Genomic DNA, 21272 nt, shown 5'->3' with positions numbered 1-21272 from the left:
GTATGAGTTTATTTATTATTTAGTTTGTCTATTTGTTTTGTTCTTTAGATTCCACATATGAGTAAAGTCATGTGATATTTGTCTTTCTCTGACTTATTTCACTTAGCTCTAGGTTTACTCATGCTGGCAAAATTTCATTTTTTTAATGACTAACATTCCATTGTATGTATTTCCCATTTCTGGAAACTGAAGTTGCTTCTATATATTGGCCACTGTCAGTAGTGCTGCCGTAAACATAAGTGTGCATGAATCTTTCTGAATTAGTATTTTTGTTTTCTTTAGGTATATACCCAGAAGTAGAATTGCTGGATTCTATGTAACTAAGTTTTTGAGGAGCCTCCACACTGTTTTGTGTAGTGGCTGCACCAATGTGCATTCCCACCAACAGTGCATGAGGGTTCCCTTTTCTCCACGACTTTGCCAATACTTGTTATTTCTGGTCTTTTTGATACTAGCCATTCTGACAGGTGTGAAGTGATATCTCATTGTGGTTTTGATTTGTATTTCCCTCAGGATGAGTGATGTTGAGTACCTTTTCACGTGTCTGTTGGCCATCTGTATGCTTCTTTGGAAAAATGTCTGTTCAGTTCCTCTGCCCATTTTTAAATTGGATTATTTACTTTTTTTGTGTTGAGTTCTATGAGTTATTTATATACTTTGGATATTATCCCCTTATTGAACAGATGGTTTGCAAATATTGTCTCCCATTCAGTAAGGTGCCTTTTCATTTTGTTATTGGTTTCCTTTACTGTGCAAAGGGTTTTTATTTTGATGTAGTCCCACTTATTTATTTTTGCTTTTGTTGTCAGTGCCCAAGGAGACATATCCATAAATATGTTGCTAAGACCAGTCAGTGTCTGAGACTTTACTGCTTATGTTTTCTTTTAGGATTTTTATGGTCTCAGATCTTACATTTAGGTCTTTGATCCATTTTGAGTTTGTTTTTGCATGTGCTTTAAGAAAGTGGTCCAGTTTCATTCTTTTGCATGTAGCTGTCCAGTTTTCAACTCCCTGCCATTTAGTGAGGAGACTGACTTTTCCTCCTTATGTATTCTTGCTTTGTTTGTTGTAGATTAATTGACCATACAATCATGGGTTTATTTCTCGGTCCTCTGTTCATTGTGTTGATCTGTGTGTCTATTTTTGTGTCAGTACCATACTGCTCTGAGGACTATAGCTCTGTCGTATAATTGGAAATCTGATATTCTGATACTGTCAGCTTTGTTTTTCTTTCTCAAGATTGCTTAGTCTTTTGTGGCTTCATACAAATTTTAGGATTATTTTGTTCCAGTTCTGTGAAAAATGCTATTGGTATTTTGATAGGGATTTTCCCCAATCTGTAGATTGCTTTGGGTATTATGGACATTTTAACAATATTAATTTTTCCAATCCATGAGCCATGGTATATCTTTTATTTGTGTCATCCTCAGTTTCTTTAATCAATGTCTTAAAGTTCTTGAATATAGTCTTTCACCTCCTTGATGAAATTTATTCCTATGTGTTTTATTTTTTTTGATACAAATGTCAGTGAGATCGTTTTTAAATTTCTCTTTCTGCTAGTATTTATTGGTATAGAGAAATGATACAAATTTCTGTTAATTTTGCATCCTACAACTTTACTGAATTCATTTATTCTGATAGTTTTTTGGGGGGAGTCTTTGGGTTTTCTATATATAGTGTCATGTAATCTATAAGTAAGAACAGTTTTACTTCTTTCTTATCAATTTAGATGTCTTTTCTTTCTTTTTCTTGTCTGATTGCTGCAGCTAGGAGTTCCAGCACTATTTTGATAAAAGTGGTGAGAGGAGACATCCTTTCTTTTTCCTGATCTTAGAGGGAAAGCTTTTAGCTTTTCACTGCTTAGTATGATGTTAGCTGTGGGTTTGTCATGTATGGCCTTTATTACATTGATGAAATGATCTTTTGAGTCGTTAAGCACCTATACTAAGGAACATTATCCTATTTCAGAACTTAAATAAACAAACAAACAAAACTTCGTTCAGTCTACCTTGTATGTTTCTCCTGTGAGTCTCTTTTACTATTCACACAGACACTTTCCTTCTGTCACCAAACATGTGGAAGTTTCCCCCAACACCATGCAGTTCTTCCTGAAACCATCTGGAGGGGTCCTACAATTCAATTCAGCTCTCTATGTAAATTTAAATTCAGCTCATAATATAATGTCAGATACCACAAGTTAAAGGCTCAGTCCCACAAGACTGCTGCCACCCCACTTTGGATACCAATAGTAAGTACTAGGTCCTCAGGTTACCCATAATTTCTTTCCAATGTGGCTGCAAATCAGGTTCCCATGCTCCCTTCCTCAGGTTTGATTAATTTGCTAGAGTGGCTTACAGAACTCAGAGAAATACTTACATTTATCAGTTTATTAAAGGATATGATAATGGATACAGATAAACTAGATGAAGAGATGCATAGGTAAGGTCTGGGAGGATCCAGAGCATAAGAGCTTATGTCCTTGTGGAGTTGGGGTATGTCATTGTCCTGGTGTGCATGTGTTCAACAAACTAGATGCTCTCTGAACCCCATACTGTTGGAGTTTTTATGCCAAGCTTATTAGCCAAGTATAAGGCACCACATGAAGACATATTCAGATCTTCAAAGTTTCAAAAAAATACATGACCCATGTCCCCTCTCAAAAAGCATGGGAAAACATACACAGTATTATAATGAATGAGTAAACCAAAAAAGAGGAAATCATAGTATAGGAAACAGGATAGCCAGCACAGAGAGAGGTAAAGGGAATTCCAGGATATTTAAGAGATGTCCAAGGATGACAGTTCGTATTGGGCCTGGAAAACAATGAGACTAGAAAGAAGCAGAAAGACAGAAAACTGATATGGATATCTTCAAGAGGGAAAAAAGAGAAACTGGTATTTGTTGTGTTTGAGTATATTGGGAACAGATTTTTAAGACTTACAAGGTATTTCAAGGTGAATTAGTAATATATATTTAGAAAATCAAGTGAATGAAAAAATGAAGCTTGCCATATATGGCCTTTATTATGTTGATGTTCATTCCCCCTGTATCTACTTTGTTGAGAGCTTTTATCATAAATCATTGTTGAATTTTGCCAAATGTTTTTTTTGCATCTATTGAGATGATAATATGTTTTATCCTTAATTTTGTTAATGTAATATATTACATTGATTGATTTGTGAATGTTGAACTATCCTTGCATCCCTGGAATAAATCCCACTTGACTGAGGTGTGTGATCCTTTTAATGTATTGTTGAATTCAGTTTGCTAATATTTTGTTGAGAATTTTTAATCTACATTCATTGGGGATATTAGCCTGTAATTTTCTTTTCTTGTAGTGTCCTTGTCTGGTTTTAGTATCAGAGTAATGCTGGCCTCATAAAATGAGTTTGAAAACATTCCTGCCTCTTCTGTTTTGGGAAGAGTTTGAGAAGGATTGGTATTAATTCTTTGAATGTTAGGTAGACTTCACTAGTGAAGCCATCTGGTATGGGAATTTTGTTTTTGTTGGGAGGTTTTTGATTACTGATTCAATCTCCTTACTATTAATCAGTCTGTCCAAATTTTCTATTTCTTCCTGATTCAGTTTTGAGAGGTCCCCCCCCCCCCCAGGAGTTTATCCATGTCTTCTAGGTTGTCCAATTTGTTGGCATATAATTGTTCATATTAGTTTTTTTATGATCCTTTGTTTTTATGTTGTCAGTTGTAACATTTCCTCTTTCAGTTCTGATGCTGTTTGAGTCCTCTTTTTTTTCCCCCTTGGTAAGTGTAGCTAACGGTTGTCAATTTTGTTTGTCTTTTAAAGAAACCAGCTCTTAGTTTGTTGATCTTCTCTATTGTCTTTTTAGTTTCTATTTCATTTCTTTCCACTCTGATCTTTGCTATTTCTTTCTATGACTTTGGACTTTGTTCCTCTTTTCTAGTTTCTTGAGATGTAGAGTTAAGATGTTGTTTACTTGTTAGAGTTCTTTCTTAATGTAGGCATTTATCACTATGAACTTCCCTCTCAGAACTGCTTTTATTTCATCCCTTAAGTTTTGGTATGTTGTATTTTCATTTTCATTTGTTCTCAAATTCTAAATTCCTCTTTTGACTTCTTCTTTGACTCATTGAGGGTTTTTTTTTTTTAGTAGCATGTGATTTAATCTCCACATATTTCTGAATTTTCCTTTTGGTAATTGATGTAGAGTTTCATACCATTGTGTTCAGAAAAGCTTGATATAATTTCATTCTTCTTAAATTTATTTAGACTTGTTTTGTGGCTAATATAATCCATCCTGGAGAATTTAATGTGTGCACTTGAGAAAGAATATGTCTGTTGCTTGTGGATGGAATATTCTGTGTTTATCTGTTCAGCCCATCATATCTAAGTCTTTTGAGGCCAATGTTTTCTTATTATATTACTTTTAATTATTATTCAATTTATTTAAACTAATAGAAAAATCCAGTTCACCCATTTCTCCCACCCCCAGCTCTTGGCAACCACCAATCTCTTTTCTGTATCTATAAGCTTGTTAGTTTAGGGTTTTTAATTTTTTTTTTAGATTCTACATATAAGATAAATCATCAATCAAATCAAATATTTTTTTTTTTCTGTGTGACTTATTTCACTTACCATAATGCTCTCAAGGCCCATCCATGTTGTCGCAAAAGACGAGATCTCACAGTTGACAGCTAACATTACATTTTGTGGTGAAAAGCTGAAAGCTTTTTCTCTAAGATCAGGAACAAGACAGAATGCCCCTTTTCCACTTTTATTTAACATAGTATTGGAAGTCCTAGCCAGAATAGTTAGGCAAGAAGAAGAAATAAAAAGCATTCAGATCAAAGAGGAAGAAGTAAAACTGTTACATTTTGCTGATGACTTGATACAATATTTAGAAAAACCTAAAGACTCCACCAGAAACAATGATAATAAATGAATTCAGTAGAGTCACAGGATTCAAAATCAATATATAAAAATCTGTTACATTTCTCTATACTAAAAACGAACTATCAGGACAAAAATGAAAACAATGAGAATATACCATTTTTCAATATTTATGCACCCAATATAGGAGTACCCAAATATATAAAGCAAATATAAACAAACCTAAAGGGAAAAATAGACAATGATACAGTAATCATTGGGAGCTTCAGTATACTACTTTCAACAATGGATAGATCATCCAGACAGAAAATCCATAAGGAAACATTGGACTTGGACTATACTTTAGACCATATAGAACTAGCAGACATATAAAGAACATTCTATCCAACAGCAGCAGAATATACATTCCTTTCAAGCACCCATGGAAACATATCCAGGATAGATCAGTTGTTAGGTCATAAAACAAGTCTTAACAAATTTAAAAAAAACTGAATTTATTTCAGGTAACTTTTTGGACCACAATGGAATTAAACTAGAAATCAGTAACAGGATGAAAATGGAAAAATTCACAAATATGTGGAAATTAAGCAACATACTCTTGAACAACTAATAGGTCAAAGAAGAAATAAAAAATATCATGAGACAAATGAAAATGAAAATTTTTATACATTAATAGCGAGCTATTAAAAAATGAAGAATACAATTCCATTTATAATAGCATCAAAAAGAATAAAATATTTAGGAATAAATTTAACCACAAAGGTGAAAGATCTGTACACTGGAAACTATGAAACATTGGTGAAGGAAATTGAAGAAGACACACATAAATGGAAAGATATCTTATGTTCATTGATTGGAAGAAGGAATATTGTTAAAATGTCCATACTACCCAAAGTGATCCACAGATTAAAAGCCATTTATCGGGGCACCTGGGTGGCTCAGTGGGTTAAGCCTCTGCCTTTGGCTCAGGTCCTGGAATCGAGCCCCACATCGGGCTCTCTGCTCTGCAGGGAGCCCGCTTCCTCCTCTCTCTCTGCTTGCCTCTCTGCCTACTTGTGATCTCTGTCAGATAAATAAAAAAAAATCTTAAAAAAAAAAAAAAGCCGTTTATCGAAATTCCAATGGTATTTTTCACAGATGCAAAAACAAACAAACAAACAAACAAAAAACAATCCTAAGATTCATGTGAAACTACAAGGAACTCCAAATAGCTAAAGCAGCCTTGAGCAAGAAGAGCAAAGTCGGAGGCATCACACTTTCTGATTTCATATTATATTACAAAGCTACAGTAATTAGAACAGCAAATATGGGCATAAAAGACACATAGATGAATGGGACAATATGGAGACCCCGAAATAAACCTATGCTGAAACAGTCAACTACTCTTTGGCAAAGGTGCCAAAAATACATGATGGGCAAAAGAATCTCTTCAATAAATGATTTTGGGAAAACTGGGTAGATATCCTCATGCAGAAGAATGATACTAGACCTTTATATTACACCGCACATAAAAATCAACTCAAGATGGATGAAAGACTTAAATGTAAGACCTGAAATTGTCCTAGAAGATACCAGGGGCACCTTGGTCAAGAGTTTTTTGAATATGACAAAAAAGTACAGACAACAAAAGCAAAAATTATCAAGTGAGACCATATCAGACTAAAAAGTGTTTTGCATAGCCAAGGAAGCAATAATGACAAGGCAACCTATGGAATGGGAGAAAATGTTTGTAAACCATATATCTGATAAGTGGTTTACATTCAAAATCTATAAGGAACTCTTACAACTCAATAGCTAAGAACAAGTAATCCAATTAAACATGGACAAAGGACCTGAACAGACATTTTCCAAAGAAGATATACCAATGGGTATATTAAAAAAGCTCTTTAACATCACTAATAATCAGGGAAGTATAATTCAAAACCACAGTGAGATATCACCTCACACCTGCCATGATGACTCTTATCAGAAAGTCAAAGGATAATAAATGTTGGTGAGGATGTAGAGAAAAGAGAACTTTTATATACCGTTGGTGGGAATGTAAACTGGTATAAACATTATGGAAAACAGTATGGAGGCTTTTGCAAAAATTAAAAATAGAACTATGATTTGATCCATCTATCCCATTTCTGGGTGTTTGTCTGAAGGAAATAAAGGTCTACAAGGTCTTCATTTATTAGAAAATAATACAGTGATATTTTTACTTTTAGAATTTTCATTTCTGATTGTGTATCTAGCCAAATTTTTATTCCCATGGATATTATGCACATTTCAAAAATTAGTGTACATGTTTTTCAAAGGATAATTTTTTCTCTGAAATGTGTGACTTTCAAATTTTGATTCCTCCTTAGATTTAATTTTATTACATTTAGGGTTTTAAAACTTTCTTCTATAAAATCTATAATTTGTAGCTGAATTGGATAGAAACATAGGACCCACTTAAGAGAAATTGTTTGGTCAAAACTATTTAGTTAAACAACTAAAGATCAGTACTGGCTCAATGTCTAAAAGAGGGAAATAGCAAATGGCTATAACCTTTCATTTTTACTTTAATTTTAATGCTTAAATACCTAATTTCTTTTTTTTTTCTTAAAGATTTTATTTATTTATTTGACAGAGAGAAATCACAAGTAGATGGAGAGGCAGGCAGAGAGAGAGAGGGAAGCAGGCTCCCTGCTGAGCAGAGAGCCCGATGCGGGACTCGATCCCAGGACCCCGAGATCATGACCTGAGCCGAAGGCAGCGGCTTAACCCACTGAGCCACCCAGGCGCCCCAAATACCTAATTTCTAAAACTGGATTAGCATTTACACATGTTGAGTATAAAATTAAAATCCATTTTCTCAAAGTTTTATTTATTAATAGTAGTAAAACAAAACTGTAGTTTGAAACACAAAAGGTAATTCACAAACTTACTTTTAATTCGAGGTGGTAGAAGACAAAGTCCCCGAAAGGATTCTTTCTTCATGCCCAGAAAAAAAAATTCATCACTAGATTTTTGGTTAAACATGGTAGATTGGCCACACACATTTATAATCTCTCCTTTCTGAGTTACCACTAAATTACATGAAAGGAATCCATAAAGGGGTTGTATAAAATGAATACATCCACAAAGTCCAGGAAGAAGATTGAGGAGGAAGATCTCTGTAGATAGTAGATCAACATGTATTTGGAAGATGAAAAATGAATGCAAGAGAGTGCCAGGAGAGCAGGGGAAAATGCCAGTTGCACTGCAGAACTTCCCAGAAAGGCTTAGGACTTGAATGCATAAGGTTTCATGTGAGGCAGTTAAATGGGGTATTGAATGAACTTTGTATACAGAGAGATTAGACCTTTTGTCTCCTAGTCAATCCCTTAAAGACTGGCTAACAATGCCCTTACGAGGGAGACTGGTGATATTTCTTCTGAGAAAATTCATTGGAAGAGGGTCTGTGGACACTGAAGGGCAGGTGAGAATCATGGTACTAAAAGCAAAATTGTGAGCCCTTTGATTCAATCTTAAAACTTCCACCACAGGAATCTTTAGCCTTCCTAATCTTCAACCAAAGAGAATACTGGAAAGTTCTTCAAAGAGCCTTGAATGACCCCACAAAAAAAAGCCTCCAGATATTGACATTTGGTGATTCCCTCAAGCTGGTTGATTACCCTGCAGTGAAATCCCAAGTCTGTAAGCTATACTCATACACATAAAGCTTCCAGTAAGTTTTACAGGCTTTCTATTGAAATAAAACATGTTCAGTAAATATGGATATACTTACACACATGTATATATAACAAAATTTTAAGTGTAAAGGTTGAGGAATGTTCTTAAACTTAATGTAATCATGTAATCAGCATTAAGATCAAGAGATAGATAATTAACAGTACCATAGAAGCTTCCCTTCCATACTTTTCCAGTCACTGCTACCAACAGAGGTAGACCAGTATCCCAACTACTAGTGCTATAGATTAATTTTGCCTTTTTGAGCTTTATTTAGGAATATTATCAGGAATCAATCAGAAAGGCACTAGAGTTTGTAACAGCAACATTGGAAGCTAGAAAACAGTAGAACAGTGTCTTAATTCCTGAAGGAAAATTAACAACTTAGACTCTAGTGTAACCTTTTATTATGAAACATATATATATATATAAACATGTTTATATAAATGAAATTATACAATACATAGACATTTGAATCTAAATTTTTTTGTTCAATTTTATGTTTGTGAGACTCATTCATGTTGTGTAATTGTAGTTTATTTAGTACAACACCAAAATTATTTATGCATTCTCCTATTGATGGGCAATATCCCATTGTTGTCTCTGGGTAGTTTCCAATCTGGGGCTCTTAGAAATTATTCTTCTATGAACATTTTTACATATTACTTAGTGAAATACTCATTTGTCTTGGGTATATACCTTGAAGTAGAATATTGAGTCAATCACATTTCAGTGCTTCATTCTAATATATAAAGAAAGCCATTGATTACTAGGTATTTGAATAAATCCTCCAAAAGAAAAAGAGAACAGAAATGAACTCAGAGTCAAAATCAAAAATTCAATGGGAGAATTTGAGGAAATTTCCAGAAAGCAGAACAAAAAGACAAAAGAAGTAGAAAATAGGAAAGTTATGTCTGATAAGGGAACAAATATAAAAATAAATTATAAGAAAACTTCCCTAAAGCCACATAGAAAGAATTCTCAGCACAATAGATATAAAAGACTCATATCAAGGCATATCATTATGAAATTTATGAACACCAGGAATAAAGTGAAGATTCAGAGGGAAGAAACAATTCACACTCAAAGGGTCAGGAATCAGAAAGGCACTAGAATTTGCAACATCAACATTGGAAGCTAGAAAGAGTAGAACAGGGTCTTAATTCCTGAAGGAAAATTATTAATGACTTAGAATCCTACACTCTAGTGTAACTTTTTATTAGGCATAAGGGTAAAATGAATTCATTTTCAGACATGTGAGGCTTCAAAAAGTTACCTTCTGCACCGCTTTCTCAGGAAGCTTCTGAAGGATGCACTCCAGAAAGACATGGGATGTAAGAGCTAGAGATTCACCACAGAGATGAAGGGAGTTGTCAGGGTGATAGTGTGAAGTCCTGCATAGAGCTAGCTGTGCAGCAGGCCCCGAGAGCAACCAGCAGGATAGAAGTTTCTTGGGAAGGGCATTTCCAGGAATTTTTTTTTTTTAAAGAAAAAAAGACTTGAGTAATTTTCTGGCATTTGAGTATTTGAAAAATGATAAATGTTTTAGCTGACTCCGTAAACTAGGAGATTATGAAGCATGGCTTCTAGGGAACAATATTTCATAGTGATCATATCGTAACTACTGATGACTGACTTATCAATCATCATCAGTCATGTCAGGATATAGGTTTTTGGGGCGGAAGTTAGGATGTGGAAATTAGTTGTGTAAGAGCTAAATTCTCACATGATGTATTAGAAGTCAGTGGATTATTTCTAAAATCAATAAATTGAAAAATGGCAGCATAAACATATTATTTGGAAGTATAGATGTAGGGGCACCTGGGTGGCTCAGTCAGTTAAGCACCTGACTCTTGATCTCAGCTCACGTCTTGGTGTCGGGGTTGTGAGTTTAAGCCCTATGTTGTGCTCTGCACTACATGTGGAGCCTACTTAAAAAAGAATAGTATGGAAGTAAATACCAAGAGAAACAGTTTAAAAAAAAAAAAAAAGAAAGTTATTTGTTTTTAATGACTGAAACCGGGAGGAGAAGGAGAGGGGCTGAGGGACTATTATTTTGTACTTCCTTGTCCTTTGACTTGTTGGATCATTTTAAAAAGTGATAAAATATATTCTTGCATTACTTGGTAAACTACATACTAAAACATTAATGATAAGTTATTTCAAGGAACAATAGGGTTAAAGTGTCTCCAGTAAAAGGGAGTCAGATATAGAAAGAAAGAAATAGAAGTTTACCTTTTGTACTTAAAAGGGTTTTTTACCCTTATTTCTGGTTTTGTTTTGTTTTATCCTAGGGCTTCAAAAACAAACCAAAAAAGATGGGCCACATAAAACCAGACTTGATTGACGTTGACTTAATCAGAGGTGAGTTCTAAAGTTGGTTTATGTATTATATTATTTCGTCGTAGTGCTAGAGATTCTTTTTTAGATACCTTCCCTCTATGATGGCCTATTTTAATTTCCAAAGGGAATATTCTTCCCTCATCATTCAGGCCTTGAGATTTTTTTTTTTTCCTTTGCTTTGGTTCTTTGTGGCTATGTAATCACATTAGGTGAAAGATGGATGAACTTGGAAGCTGCTGTTGTGTAAAAAATACATTGCATAACATTCAAGTCAGCCTGATTTATTTTGAGCTCCTGTCCTAGTGATTGAGGCAAGAAGTTATTATATTTAATGAACATCTAAGAGGATACTTTTTTTTTAAAGGATTTTATTTATTTGACACAGAGAGAGAGATCACAATTAGGTAGAGAGAGGGGAAGCAGGCTCTCTGTTGAGCTGAAAGCCCAATGCAGGACTTGATCCCAGGACTCTGGGATCAGGACCTGAGCGGAAGGCAGAGGCTTAACCCATTGAGCCACCCAGGCGCCCTAAGAGGATTCTTTTTAACCAGACAGGTTATGTGGTGATTTTTGCTCTCAGCTGTTTTTAATACAGTGTTAACAAGTAGGCATTAGTATAGTGTATGTAAATATTTGATGTTTTGTTTTATTGTATATTTAAAGGCTCAACATTTGCCAAAGCCAAACCTGAAATTCCATGGACATCTCTGACTCGGAAGGGGCTTGTAAGAGTTGTGTTTTTCCCCTTGTTCAGCAACTGGTGGATTCAGGTGACCTCTTTAAGAATCTTTGTTTGGCTGCTACTGCTTTACCTCATGCAAGGTAATTAGAGGGCTGGAATAAATTATGACAATTTCTTTTTGCTGCTTTTGCTGTTAGATAATGCAGACTTTACTGTTCTTACATTTACCCTGAATGAAGGGATATACACCATATGGAGAGCTTAGATTTATTTGCACATAGAAGGCAAACCAATTGTCCAACTCATCTTTCTTGAATTTCTTTCCACCTGTCTTACTGGCCAGGCCTTTTCAATCTTTGTTCTGTGTGACCTCTGAATATTGGATTACCTCAAGGTTGGATCCTGGATTCTCTTCTCTCGGTACTCCCATCAAACCCCTTTGTTTAAACATAGCTGATAAACTGGTGATTCTCAAATTTATATCTTCAGGCCAGATCGCTGCTGAACTTCAAACTTGTAAATCTAACTGCCTGCTTTTAGGCATTTATGTAGAGAGATTTAATAGGTATCTTGAACCTATCATGTCCAACATGGAACTCTGGGATTTTTTTTTTTCCCTGTCATAGTCCATCACACCAGCATCGCCTTGCCTAGAGCACTAGAATAACGTCTACTCTGAGCCTGCTTTCTACCAACCATTCTTTTCACAGCAATTAGATAAATCTTTTACAGTAGAATCCGTATCATGTCATTTTCCTGCTTAAAACCCTGAGAGACTTCTCACTGGTGTTGGAGTGAAATCAGTCCTCACGACACCCTGCAGGGCCTTCCATGATCTGTTCCCTGTTGGCCTCTCAGAGGTCATGTCCTACCATGCTCCTCCTTGCCCGCTGGAGGCATCATGGCCCTTTTTCCACGCTGCACACAGAGCTCTTCCTTCTGTTTGAAACAATCTTACGGATTTTCACATGGCTATCTTTTTTCTCATCTTTAAGATCTAAACTCAGATGGAACTTTTACTGGGCAGCCATCCCGATCTATACTTTTTTTTTTCTTTTCAGTGTTCCAGAATTCATTGTGTATGCTTTCTAAATAGTCCTACCATTCCCTGGGAGTCTATTTTAATTTCTGTATTACACAACTACCTGATGTTGGCTTTTCTCTTCTCACTACGTGCAGGAGCCCAGCACCTTCTCTTTCCCACTGTATGGCGACTGCCTACTGGGAGTACTTTGTGAAATGGGACCATGTGCACACTCTGGTTATACCCGAACAACAAGACATAAATTAGAACAGAGTAGGAGCAGGTTGAGTTAGGGTGGAAGGATTTGGGGTGATTTTTGTTTTCTTTTATCTCTGTAGGTTTTTTTGAGTTAAGTTATAGAGGGAAAGATAAGTGTCTGAATTTACAAATCTGTAAGTTTAATTTTCTAAAGTCGTGTACAGTGCTGTCCAATACAGTTTCTGTGGTGATAGAAATATTCTGTGTCTGCCTTATCCAGTCCTATGTGGCTATTGAGGGCATGGGAATAGTGTGAATAAGGAACCATATTTTTTAGTTCTATTTCGTTGTAATGAAATGGCTGTAATTTTAATGACTGGACAATATTCCGTCATATGGATATACCATCATGGATACACACCATCATTTAAAATGATCATTTTCATGTCTGTGAGTCTCTCATATGGATTTGCCATAAATACTTTTTATAGCTACTTAATATTCCATTATATAAAAGTACCACAACTTATATAACTGTTCCCATATTGTAAGCATTTAGATTGTTCCTGGGTTTTTTTTTTCCTATTAATTATGCCATTGTGAACAAAATTTTCCATATTTTATATTTCCTTAGAATTTCTTCTCTGAAATAGAATTAAGAGATCAAAGAATATAAACATCTTAAGACTTTTAGTACATAAAATCAAATTGCTAGTGGTACACTTCTTTTGGAAAGTAGTGGATGAGAGTGCCTGTTTTACTAGAGTCTACCAGCATTATTATAATTTTAAAGATTGTTACCTAATTGGATATACAAAAGAATTGTGTTTTGCTCATTTGGTCTGCATTTTTTGGGTAGCTTGTAAAGGTGAGGTTAAATATCTTTTCACATGTTCATTATTGAAGAATTTCTTTCTTTCTTACTGAGATACATTAAATTATAGATGTTAAATTTTCTTTTTTTGTTTTAGGATTTTATTTTTTTGTCAGAGAGTGTGAGAGAGAGCATAAGCAGGGGGAGTAGCAGACAGAAGGAGAAACAGGCTCCCTACTGAGCAAGGAGCCCAATGCAGCACTTGATCCCAGGATCATGACCTGAGCTGAAAGCAGATACTTAACCTACCAACCCACCCAGGAGCCCATATACATTAAATTTTCATATACACCATGGTCTCTTTCTAAACACATATTCTGCACAATTCATTTGTCTTGTTCTCATATCTGCACCACATTTTTAAATTAGTATAGTTGTTTAATATGTATTAGCATTGAGCAGAAATATTCCTCTAGTATTCTTTTCTAGTATTTTCTGAGGTGTTTTTACCTACTTTTTTTTTTTTTTTCAAAATAATTTAGAATTATTTTATCCTAATCAACAAACAAATAATTTGGAATTAAACTGTAATCTCCCACTTCCCATGAAGATATAGATATATTTGGGGGGAATGGGAAGAAAATAGATCTACCTCACCTTTTAATCAAGTCTTCTGTTCTATTTCCCAGTAAAGCTTTGTGGGATTTTTATTTCTTGTGAGGCCTGCTTAGATCTTCTCAAAGTTAAACTCAAATTTTTTTTTTTTTAAAGATTTTATTTATTTATTTGACAGACAGAGATCACAAGTAGACAGAGAGGCAGGCAGAGAGAGAGAGAAAGGGGGAAGCAGGCTCCCCGCTGAGCAGAGAGCCCAATTCGGGGCTTGATCCCGGGACCCTGGGATCATGACCTGAGCCAAAGGCAGAGACTTAACCCACTGAGCTACCCAGGCACCCCTCAAATTTTTTTTATTGTGGTAAGATATACACAATATATAATTTACCTTCTTCACCATTTTTAAGTTTACAGTTGGTGGCATCAAGGCCACTTACGTTGCTGTGCAACCATCACTACCATCCATTTCTGAACTTCATCTTTCCAAACTGAAACTCTACCTTTAAAACAGTAATTGCCTGGGGCGCCTGGGTGGCTCAGTGGGTTAAGCCTCTGCCTTCAGCTCAGGTCATGATCCCAGGGTCCTGGGATCGAGCCCTGCATCAGGCTCTCTGCTCAGCAGGAAGCCTGCTTCCCTTACCCCTCTCTCTCCGCCTGCCTCTCTGCCTACTTGTCGTCTCTCTCTCTCAAATAAATAAATAAAATCTTAAAAAAAAAAAAAAACAGGGATGCCTGGGTGGCTCAGTTGGTTGGACGACTGCCTTCGGCTCAGGTCATGATCCTGGAGTCCCAGGATCGAATCCCACATCAGGCTCCCAGCTCCATGGGGAGTCTGCTTCTCCCTCTGACCTTCTCCTCGCTCATGCTCTCTCTCACTGTCTCTCTCTCTCAAATAAATAAATAAAATCTTTAAAAAACAAAACAAAACAAAACAAAAAAAAACAGTAATTGCCTGATTCTCCAGTTCCTCCTGAAGCTCAGGCCCCTGGCAACCATTCTATTTTCTTTTTCTGTGAATTGACTACTTAGATACCTCATGCAAGTGGAGGCAGGGGTATTTGTCCTTTTGAGCTTGGTCTGTGGCACTTAGCCTGTTTTTAAGGCTCAGCCATACACAGCATGTACGCTTCCTTCTTTTTAAATGATGAATAAGAATCCATTATACGTATGTCCCATATTTTGTTCATATACTCATCCATCAGTGGACGCTTCAGTGCTTCCCCATAAAAGTGGAATATTTGTTTTTATTTTTGTTGTTGCTTCCGCAGATACGACACGTTTTTTGTTTGTAAATTTCAACTGGTTAGTGCTATTACATTTGAAAGCTGTTAGTTTATGTTTATTAAGAATACTTCTGCTTAAGGCATTCTATTAAAACCTCATTAATTTTAATAGTTTTTCAGTCCTTTTTTCACATTTTCTAACCATACAGCCATGTTCTGATAAATAATGAAAATCTGGTCTCCTCCTTTTTCATACATTTCATTTGCTATGATTGAATTAGTCAGCATTTTCAGAGAAGCATTAAGTAGTAACAGTAGGAATGCTCATCCTTTTGTTCCTGGTTCTGAGTGTCTTTCTCAGTATGATGCGTGTTCATTTCCTCTTTGGTATATTAGGGACATTTTTATATTCCTAGTATTTTAGAAGAGATTGACATTTAAGATTAATTATAAATCAGGAACAAATGTTGATTTTTATTGAATGCTTTTTCACTATAGGAGTTGGCCAAACTCACAGGTTAAAGGTATGGTCCTTCGTAAGATTCCCCCCACTTCAGACACCAGCCTCACTTTGGGAGTCCCCAGTGCTACCCTTACTTCTGACCCATGGCTACAGTTTTGAAGGTCCCCTACTGATTCCTTTGATAATTCACTAGAATGACTCCCAGAATTCGGGAAAGTGTTATACTTATAATTACAGTTCTATTAGTTTTATTATTCTAAAAGTTATATTGGATGAATTAGAAGAGATGCATAGTTTGGGAGGATTCCAAACAGGAAGTGTTCATCATTCTCAGGGATTTGGTACACTTTTTGCCATGATGGGTAGCAATACTAATAGACATTGCCCATTGGGGATGCTCACTCAAGCTTTGGTATCCAGAATTTTTACTGAGGATTTATTATATAGACATAACCAGTTGAGTCATTGGCCAAGTAGGCAACTCAGTCTTCAACCCTCCATCCTACTTCTCCCCCAGGGGTCAGGCTGATACACTGTGGCTCAAAGCCTCAACCCTCTAATCACATGGTTGGTTTCTCTGCTATGGTTAACCCCATCTGAAGTCATCTCGTTGGCATGAACTATCAGGTTTGGTCCAAGAGGCCCTCTGTGAATAACTTCCATCACTTGAGAAATTCCAAGGATTTAGAGGTTACCTCCCAGGAATCAGGGACAAGGCCTTTTACCCAATTGTCAATTGAGATAATTTGTATATATGTGACCCAAATTACATGTTATTAAATTATCAGATTAAATCATTTCAGTCTACAAATATGTAAATGCCTACCATGTCTATACATGTATTGTTCTACCAAGGCTCTGAGATATTTTTCCTTCCAGCATAAACCCTGCATGGTTTTGGTGAATTATTCAGATTTATGGTATTTTAATTACTCATTCAACAAATATTTAGTATCCATTATGTGCTACTTACTGATCTAGCTATAGCAGCAAGCCAAATAGATGAAAATCCCTTCATTCACAGTGCCTGCCTTTTAGTAGTGAATTTCTGTCCACATTCACAAGCCAGCAAGGTTTGTAGTTTATTGTTTTGGTGCTATCATTGTTATATTTGGGTGATAGGGTGTTAGGGTATGAAACAAATTTGCTAGCTTTTTCTCCACATAAGAATAGTTGATATATCACAAGAATTATCCTTATGTTAAAGTCTCAAAGAACTAATTTGTGAAATTATATCTGGATTTTTTGGGATGTAATTTTTGATGTTTTCTGTTCCTTTCACCACTGATTCTTTGGGCAGTTCATATGCATGTACGAAGAGGCAGTATATAGCATAGTCATTTAGAGTAAGGACACTAGAGCCCAGTTGCCTTGGTTCAAATCCCAGCTTTGCTAACTGCTGCTGGTACAGGTGTGGGCCTTGGAAAAATACTGTGCCTCTGAGCAGAACAACACTTCGTAGTATGTATCATCCAGCATTTAGCTGTTTGGTGGTGGAGAGCCTTTTGAAGTATCTAGATTCTTATACTGACAGGAAGGCAGATCCTTCAAACCCATTATTCTTCTCTTGCTCTGACCTAAGGCCTCAAGTTTTCATTCAACTGATGTGCAGGTGGATTGCACTGTCGAATATTATGTGCTTTTTCCTTGTACTTTTCAGATTGATAGGGTTTTGTAACAAAGTTTATGCAATTGCTAAGATTAGATATAAAAATGAGCCTTTCTTTATATTTTACATTTTGAAACCTCTTCTTTTCAGTTCTAGCACTCGTGTTGTATTTTATGATGCCTATTGTGAATGTAAGTGAAGTGCTTGGACCCTTGTGCCTTATGTTACTCATGGGAACTGTCCACTGTCAGATCGTGTCTACTCAGATAACAAGGCCATCGGGAAACAATGGAAATCGGAGAAGAAGGTAAGATGAGAAATTACACTTGGTAGTTGTGTATTTTCTAGGAGAGGCATTGTACATGCTTACAAAATCCTCAAAGAAATTAATTACAAATCTTCTGTTTTGCATGCCTTTTGAAATTATTCTTTTGGCTTTCACTTTTCTTCCTGATGATAGGAAACATTGTCATGACCTTGTAATTCCAGGTGAGATTTTGTCATTCAAGGAAAAATCTGATACTATATTGTACTTTATTAAAATTTACCTTAAATAGTGATGTTGAAAACACGTTCATCAAAATATAGTCTTAATCAAAATTTGGTGAAAATTCACTGTATAAAAATGGGTGTTAGTATATTAGGTTAGTGCTACTAAAATTTTTACCTTTTTTTCAATGGTATATAATAAAAATGGATTTCTAAGTGTTCTGAGATTTTTTTTTTTTTAAAGATTTTATTTATTTATCAGAAAGAGAGAGAGGGAGAGCAAGCACAGGCAGACAGAATGGCAGGCAGAGGCAGAGAGAGAAGCAGGCTCCCCGCTGAGCAAGGAACCCGATGTGGGACTCGATCCCAGGACGCCGGGATCATGACCTGAGCCGAAGGCAGCTGCTTAACCAACTGAGCCACCCAGGCGTCCTGTGTTCTGAGCTTTTAATAGGAATTTGACATTTCTACACATTGAGGTCATGGCATGTTTTTATTGATTATGTGCTATGTGTGGTTTTGGAACTGTTAAAGTTTTTTGTTTTTTGTTTTTTGTCTTTTTTTATATTATCATTCCTCAGAATATCTGTAGATTTTGTTTCCCTAAACAGTTACTAAAGATTTTTTTTAATTTGGTGTGATGAATTTCAGCATATTTATTCTTATTTTTGAATGTTATTTTCAAAACTTTTTTTCAAAAAAAGGATTCCTTGATAATTCTGTTCAATTAATTGAATTGAAAAATTGAATTGAATTGAAAAAACCAATTGAATGATTTCTAAGGAAATCACATGCTATATATCCCATTGGTGATTTATAGGATATATCTTTTAACTGCTTCAGGTAGCCATACAAAGTGATCAGTTGCTATTATTTTGTGTTCTCTGATGAAGTGTGTCCAATGCATTGATTTTTAACATCCATATTTAAAGGAATTGTTCCTTCTACTAGTAGTGTTGAGTGTTCCTGAAAAGACTGTTGGTCATAGGTGCAAAAATTTTCTTTTAATAGTATTTTGAAATATCAGTTCCATTTCCTTAAATATTGAACAAAATGAGGGACACCTGGGTGGCTCAGTGGGTTAAGCCTCTGCCTTCAGCTCAGGTAATGGTCTCAGGGTCTTGGGATTGGGTCTCACATCACGCTCTGCTCAGCAGGGAGCCTGCTTCCCCTTCTTTCTCTGCCTGCCTCTCTACCTACTTATGATCTTTCTCTCTCTCTCTCTGTCAAATAAATAAATAAAATCCTTGGGCGCCTGGGTGGCTCAGTGGGTTGGGCCGCTGCCTTCGGCTCAGGTTACGATCTCGGGGTCCTGGGATCGAGTCCCGCATCGGGCTCTCTGCTCAGCAGGGAGCCTGCTTCCCTCTCTCTCTCTCTGCCTGCCTCTCTGTCTACTGTGATCTCTCTCTATCAAATAAATAAATAAAATCTTTAAAAAAATTATAAATAAATAAATAAATAAATAAAATCCTTAAAAAATAAATAAATATTGAACAGAATGATAGCCTAAGACTTTGGTTTGAAATCCAGTTTTGCTCCTCAGTCAGAAACATTCTTGCATGATTTATCCTCATTATATGAAATTCACTGTAATTCATTTCACATTGTAACCCATTGGTATCAATTTCTGTAGGGATATTTAGGGCAGAAATATAAAAGTTCTTGAATAATCTGAAGTTGTTGAATTTGTGTGTGTGTGTTTGTTTGTAGAAAATTACGGAAAACTGTCAACAGTGATGGGAGCCGAGAAAATGGAAATAACTCCTCTGATAAAGTCAGAGGAGTAGAAACTTTGGAGTCTATTCCCTTTATTGGCGGTTTTTGGGAGACTCTCTTTGGGAACAGGTGAGAAAGTATCACACTGGAATGTTTATTTGATTTTATGTTCACATCAGTGTTAACCTAGTATGTAATCTAAGTAGGAGAACACAGTGTAAGCATATTATAATTGTGCTGTGAGCATTAACGGTTCTAGCAGGATTTGCTTCCTCCATATATCTCCACTGTCTGTCAGGTTCCCCATAAGTCCAGGATTCTACCATAAAAATTTCATTCTATTTAAGCTTTAATGACATTTTAGATCACAAGTTGACAGAAATATGAATACTTAGAAGGGGTAAATATTTTAAACCATATTGGCTGACATCTTGAGGGAGAAAAGAATTTTAAAAGGATCAGGTATTTTTCAGTGTGAAAGTTGATACCTCTTTGAAATGGCATGCAGGAAGCTGGTGTTGATGGGCTGTAGGTCAGAAAGGGAAATGGATCCAAGACAAATTCTATCTCCTTCACAATTTTACAGTGTCATGACAACACTAGTATGACTTGAAGAAATACTTATTTTGTCATCTGTTAATGACTATGATTCAAAAATAAAGTGCTCTTCCTGCTCCTTTTTCGAAGATGAGGTACACGTTTCCCCCTCCTTCCCAAAAGTAGAGAGTTCCTGTGAAGCCTTTCACAGGCCGAAATGGAATAAAGCAATGAAGCAATTACGGTGAATTTATACGGAAGACGTTTTTGAGCCTTCTCAGACCCAAACAATAGCCCCTCTTAGGCTTTTCTGATACCTTAGGTTGCATCTTGCTAAGGGATGCATGAAAGAAGTGGAGACAAAGCACAGATGCTCCCAGATGTAGTTCAAAGCCATGTTGGCTGGATGCTGAGAGGCTGAGTGTAGCTCCCAGGGCAGGAGCTCCAAGGGGCCTCCCTCGCTGCTGCCGGGCATGCGGCTTCTGTCACGACTTGCTGTAAAACAAGTGCTGATTGCTAGTTGCACTTTACACCTTCTCTTGTGAAAGCAAAAATCCTCTTCAGAGTTCTTCTGGTTAGCCAACACTGGTCCTAATGTGGGTCTCTCAGAAAAGCAAATTTTTGATTTACTTTTGTGAACTTTAGAAAGGTGGGGGATGCCTGTATATATTCACATACTTTTCTTAAGATAGGTTATACTCTTTAGTTGGGGTTCTTTGTGCTGAACGTTGTGTGCCCTACTGGGCATCCCTGTTTTTTGGTGATTTTACTCTCTAATCAGGAAGATAAGAGGATGATGCAATCATAGCAATGTAAAAATATCTGAATATTACCTGCTGACTAAAGGCCATGCTGTTCAGCAGACGGAATGATTTTTCAGAGGGGAAGTAGTCAGCAGGAGTCTTGAAGTCAAGAATTGCTGGTCTTTGAGAGACAGGACAGGGAAGACATTTCTTCGAGTGACATAAACAGGTGATGTGAGGGTGAAGG

At 36.1% G+C, this 21272-nt stretch overlaps 1 protein-coding gene across 5 annotated transcripts in view; it reads left to right on the top strand.

Moving 5' to 3' along the window:
* The window catches only part of PHTF1 (putative homeodomain transcription factor 1), a 44396-nt gene that overhangs the window by 8153 nt on the left and 14971 nt on the right, over nucleotides 1-21272 (top strand). For 4 of the 5 annotated variants that reach the window (XM_059375784.1, XM_059375785.1, XM_059375781.1 and 1 more), the window contains exons 4-7: nucleotides 10864-10933; nucleotides 11576-11734; nucleotides 17691-17847; nucleotides 19740-19874. In XM_059375784.1, coding sequence (XP_059231767.1) covers nucleotides 10864-10933; nucleotides 11576-11734; nucleotides 17691-17847; nucleotides 19740-19874 — 521 coding nt within the window. The remainder of the gene's footprint in view (nucleotides 1-10863; nucleotides 10934-11575; nucleotides 11735-17690; nucleotides 17848-19739; nucleotides 19875-21272) is intronic. The other variant, XM_059375786.1, reaches the window with a different exon arrangement.

Source organism: Mustela nigripes, chromosome 14, assembly GCF_022355385.1.
Source record: "Mustela nigripes isolate SB6536 chromosome 14, MUSNIG.SB6536, whole genome shotgun sequence".
Taxonomy (NCBI): domain Eukaryota; kingdom Metazoa; phylum Chordata; class Mammalia; order Carnivora; family Mustelidae; genus Mustela; species Mustela nigripes.
Note: the sequence above shows the minus strand (reverse complement) of the source record. Positions and strands in the feature narration are given on the sequence as shown.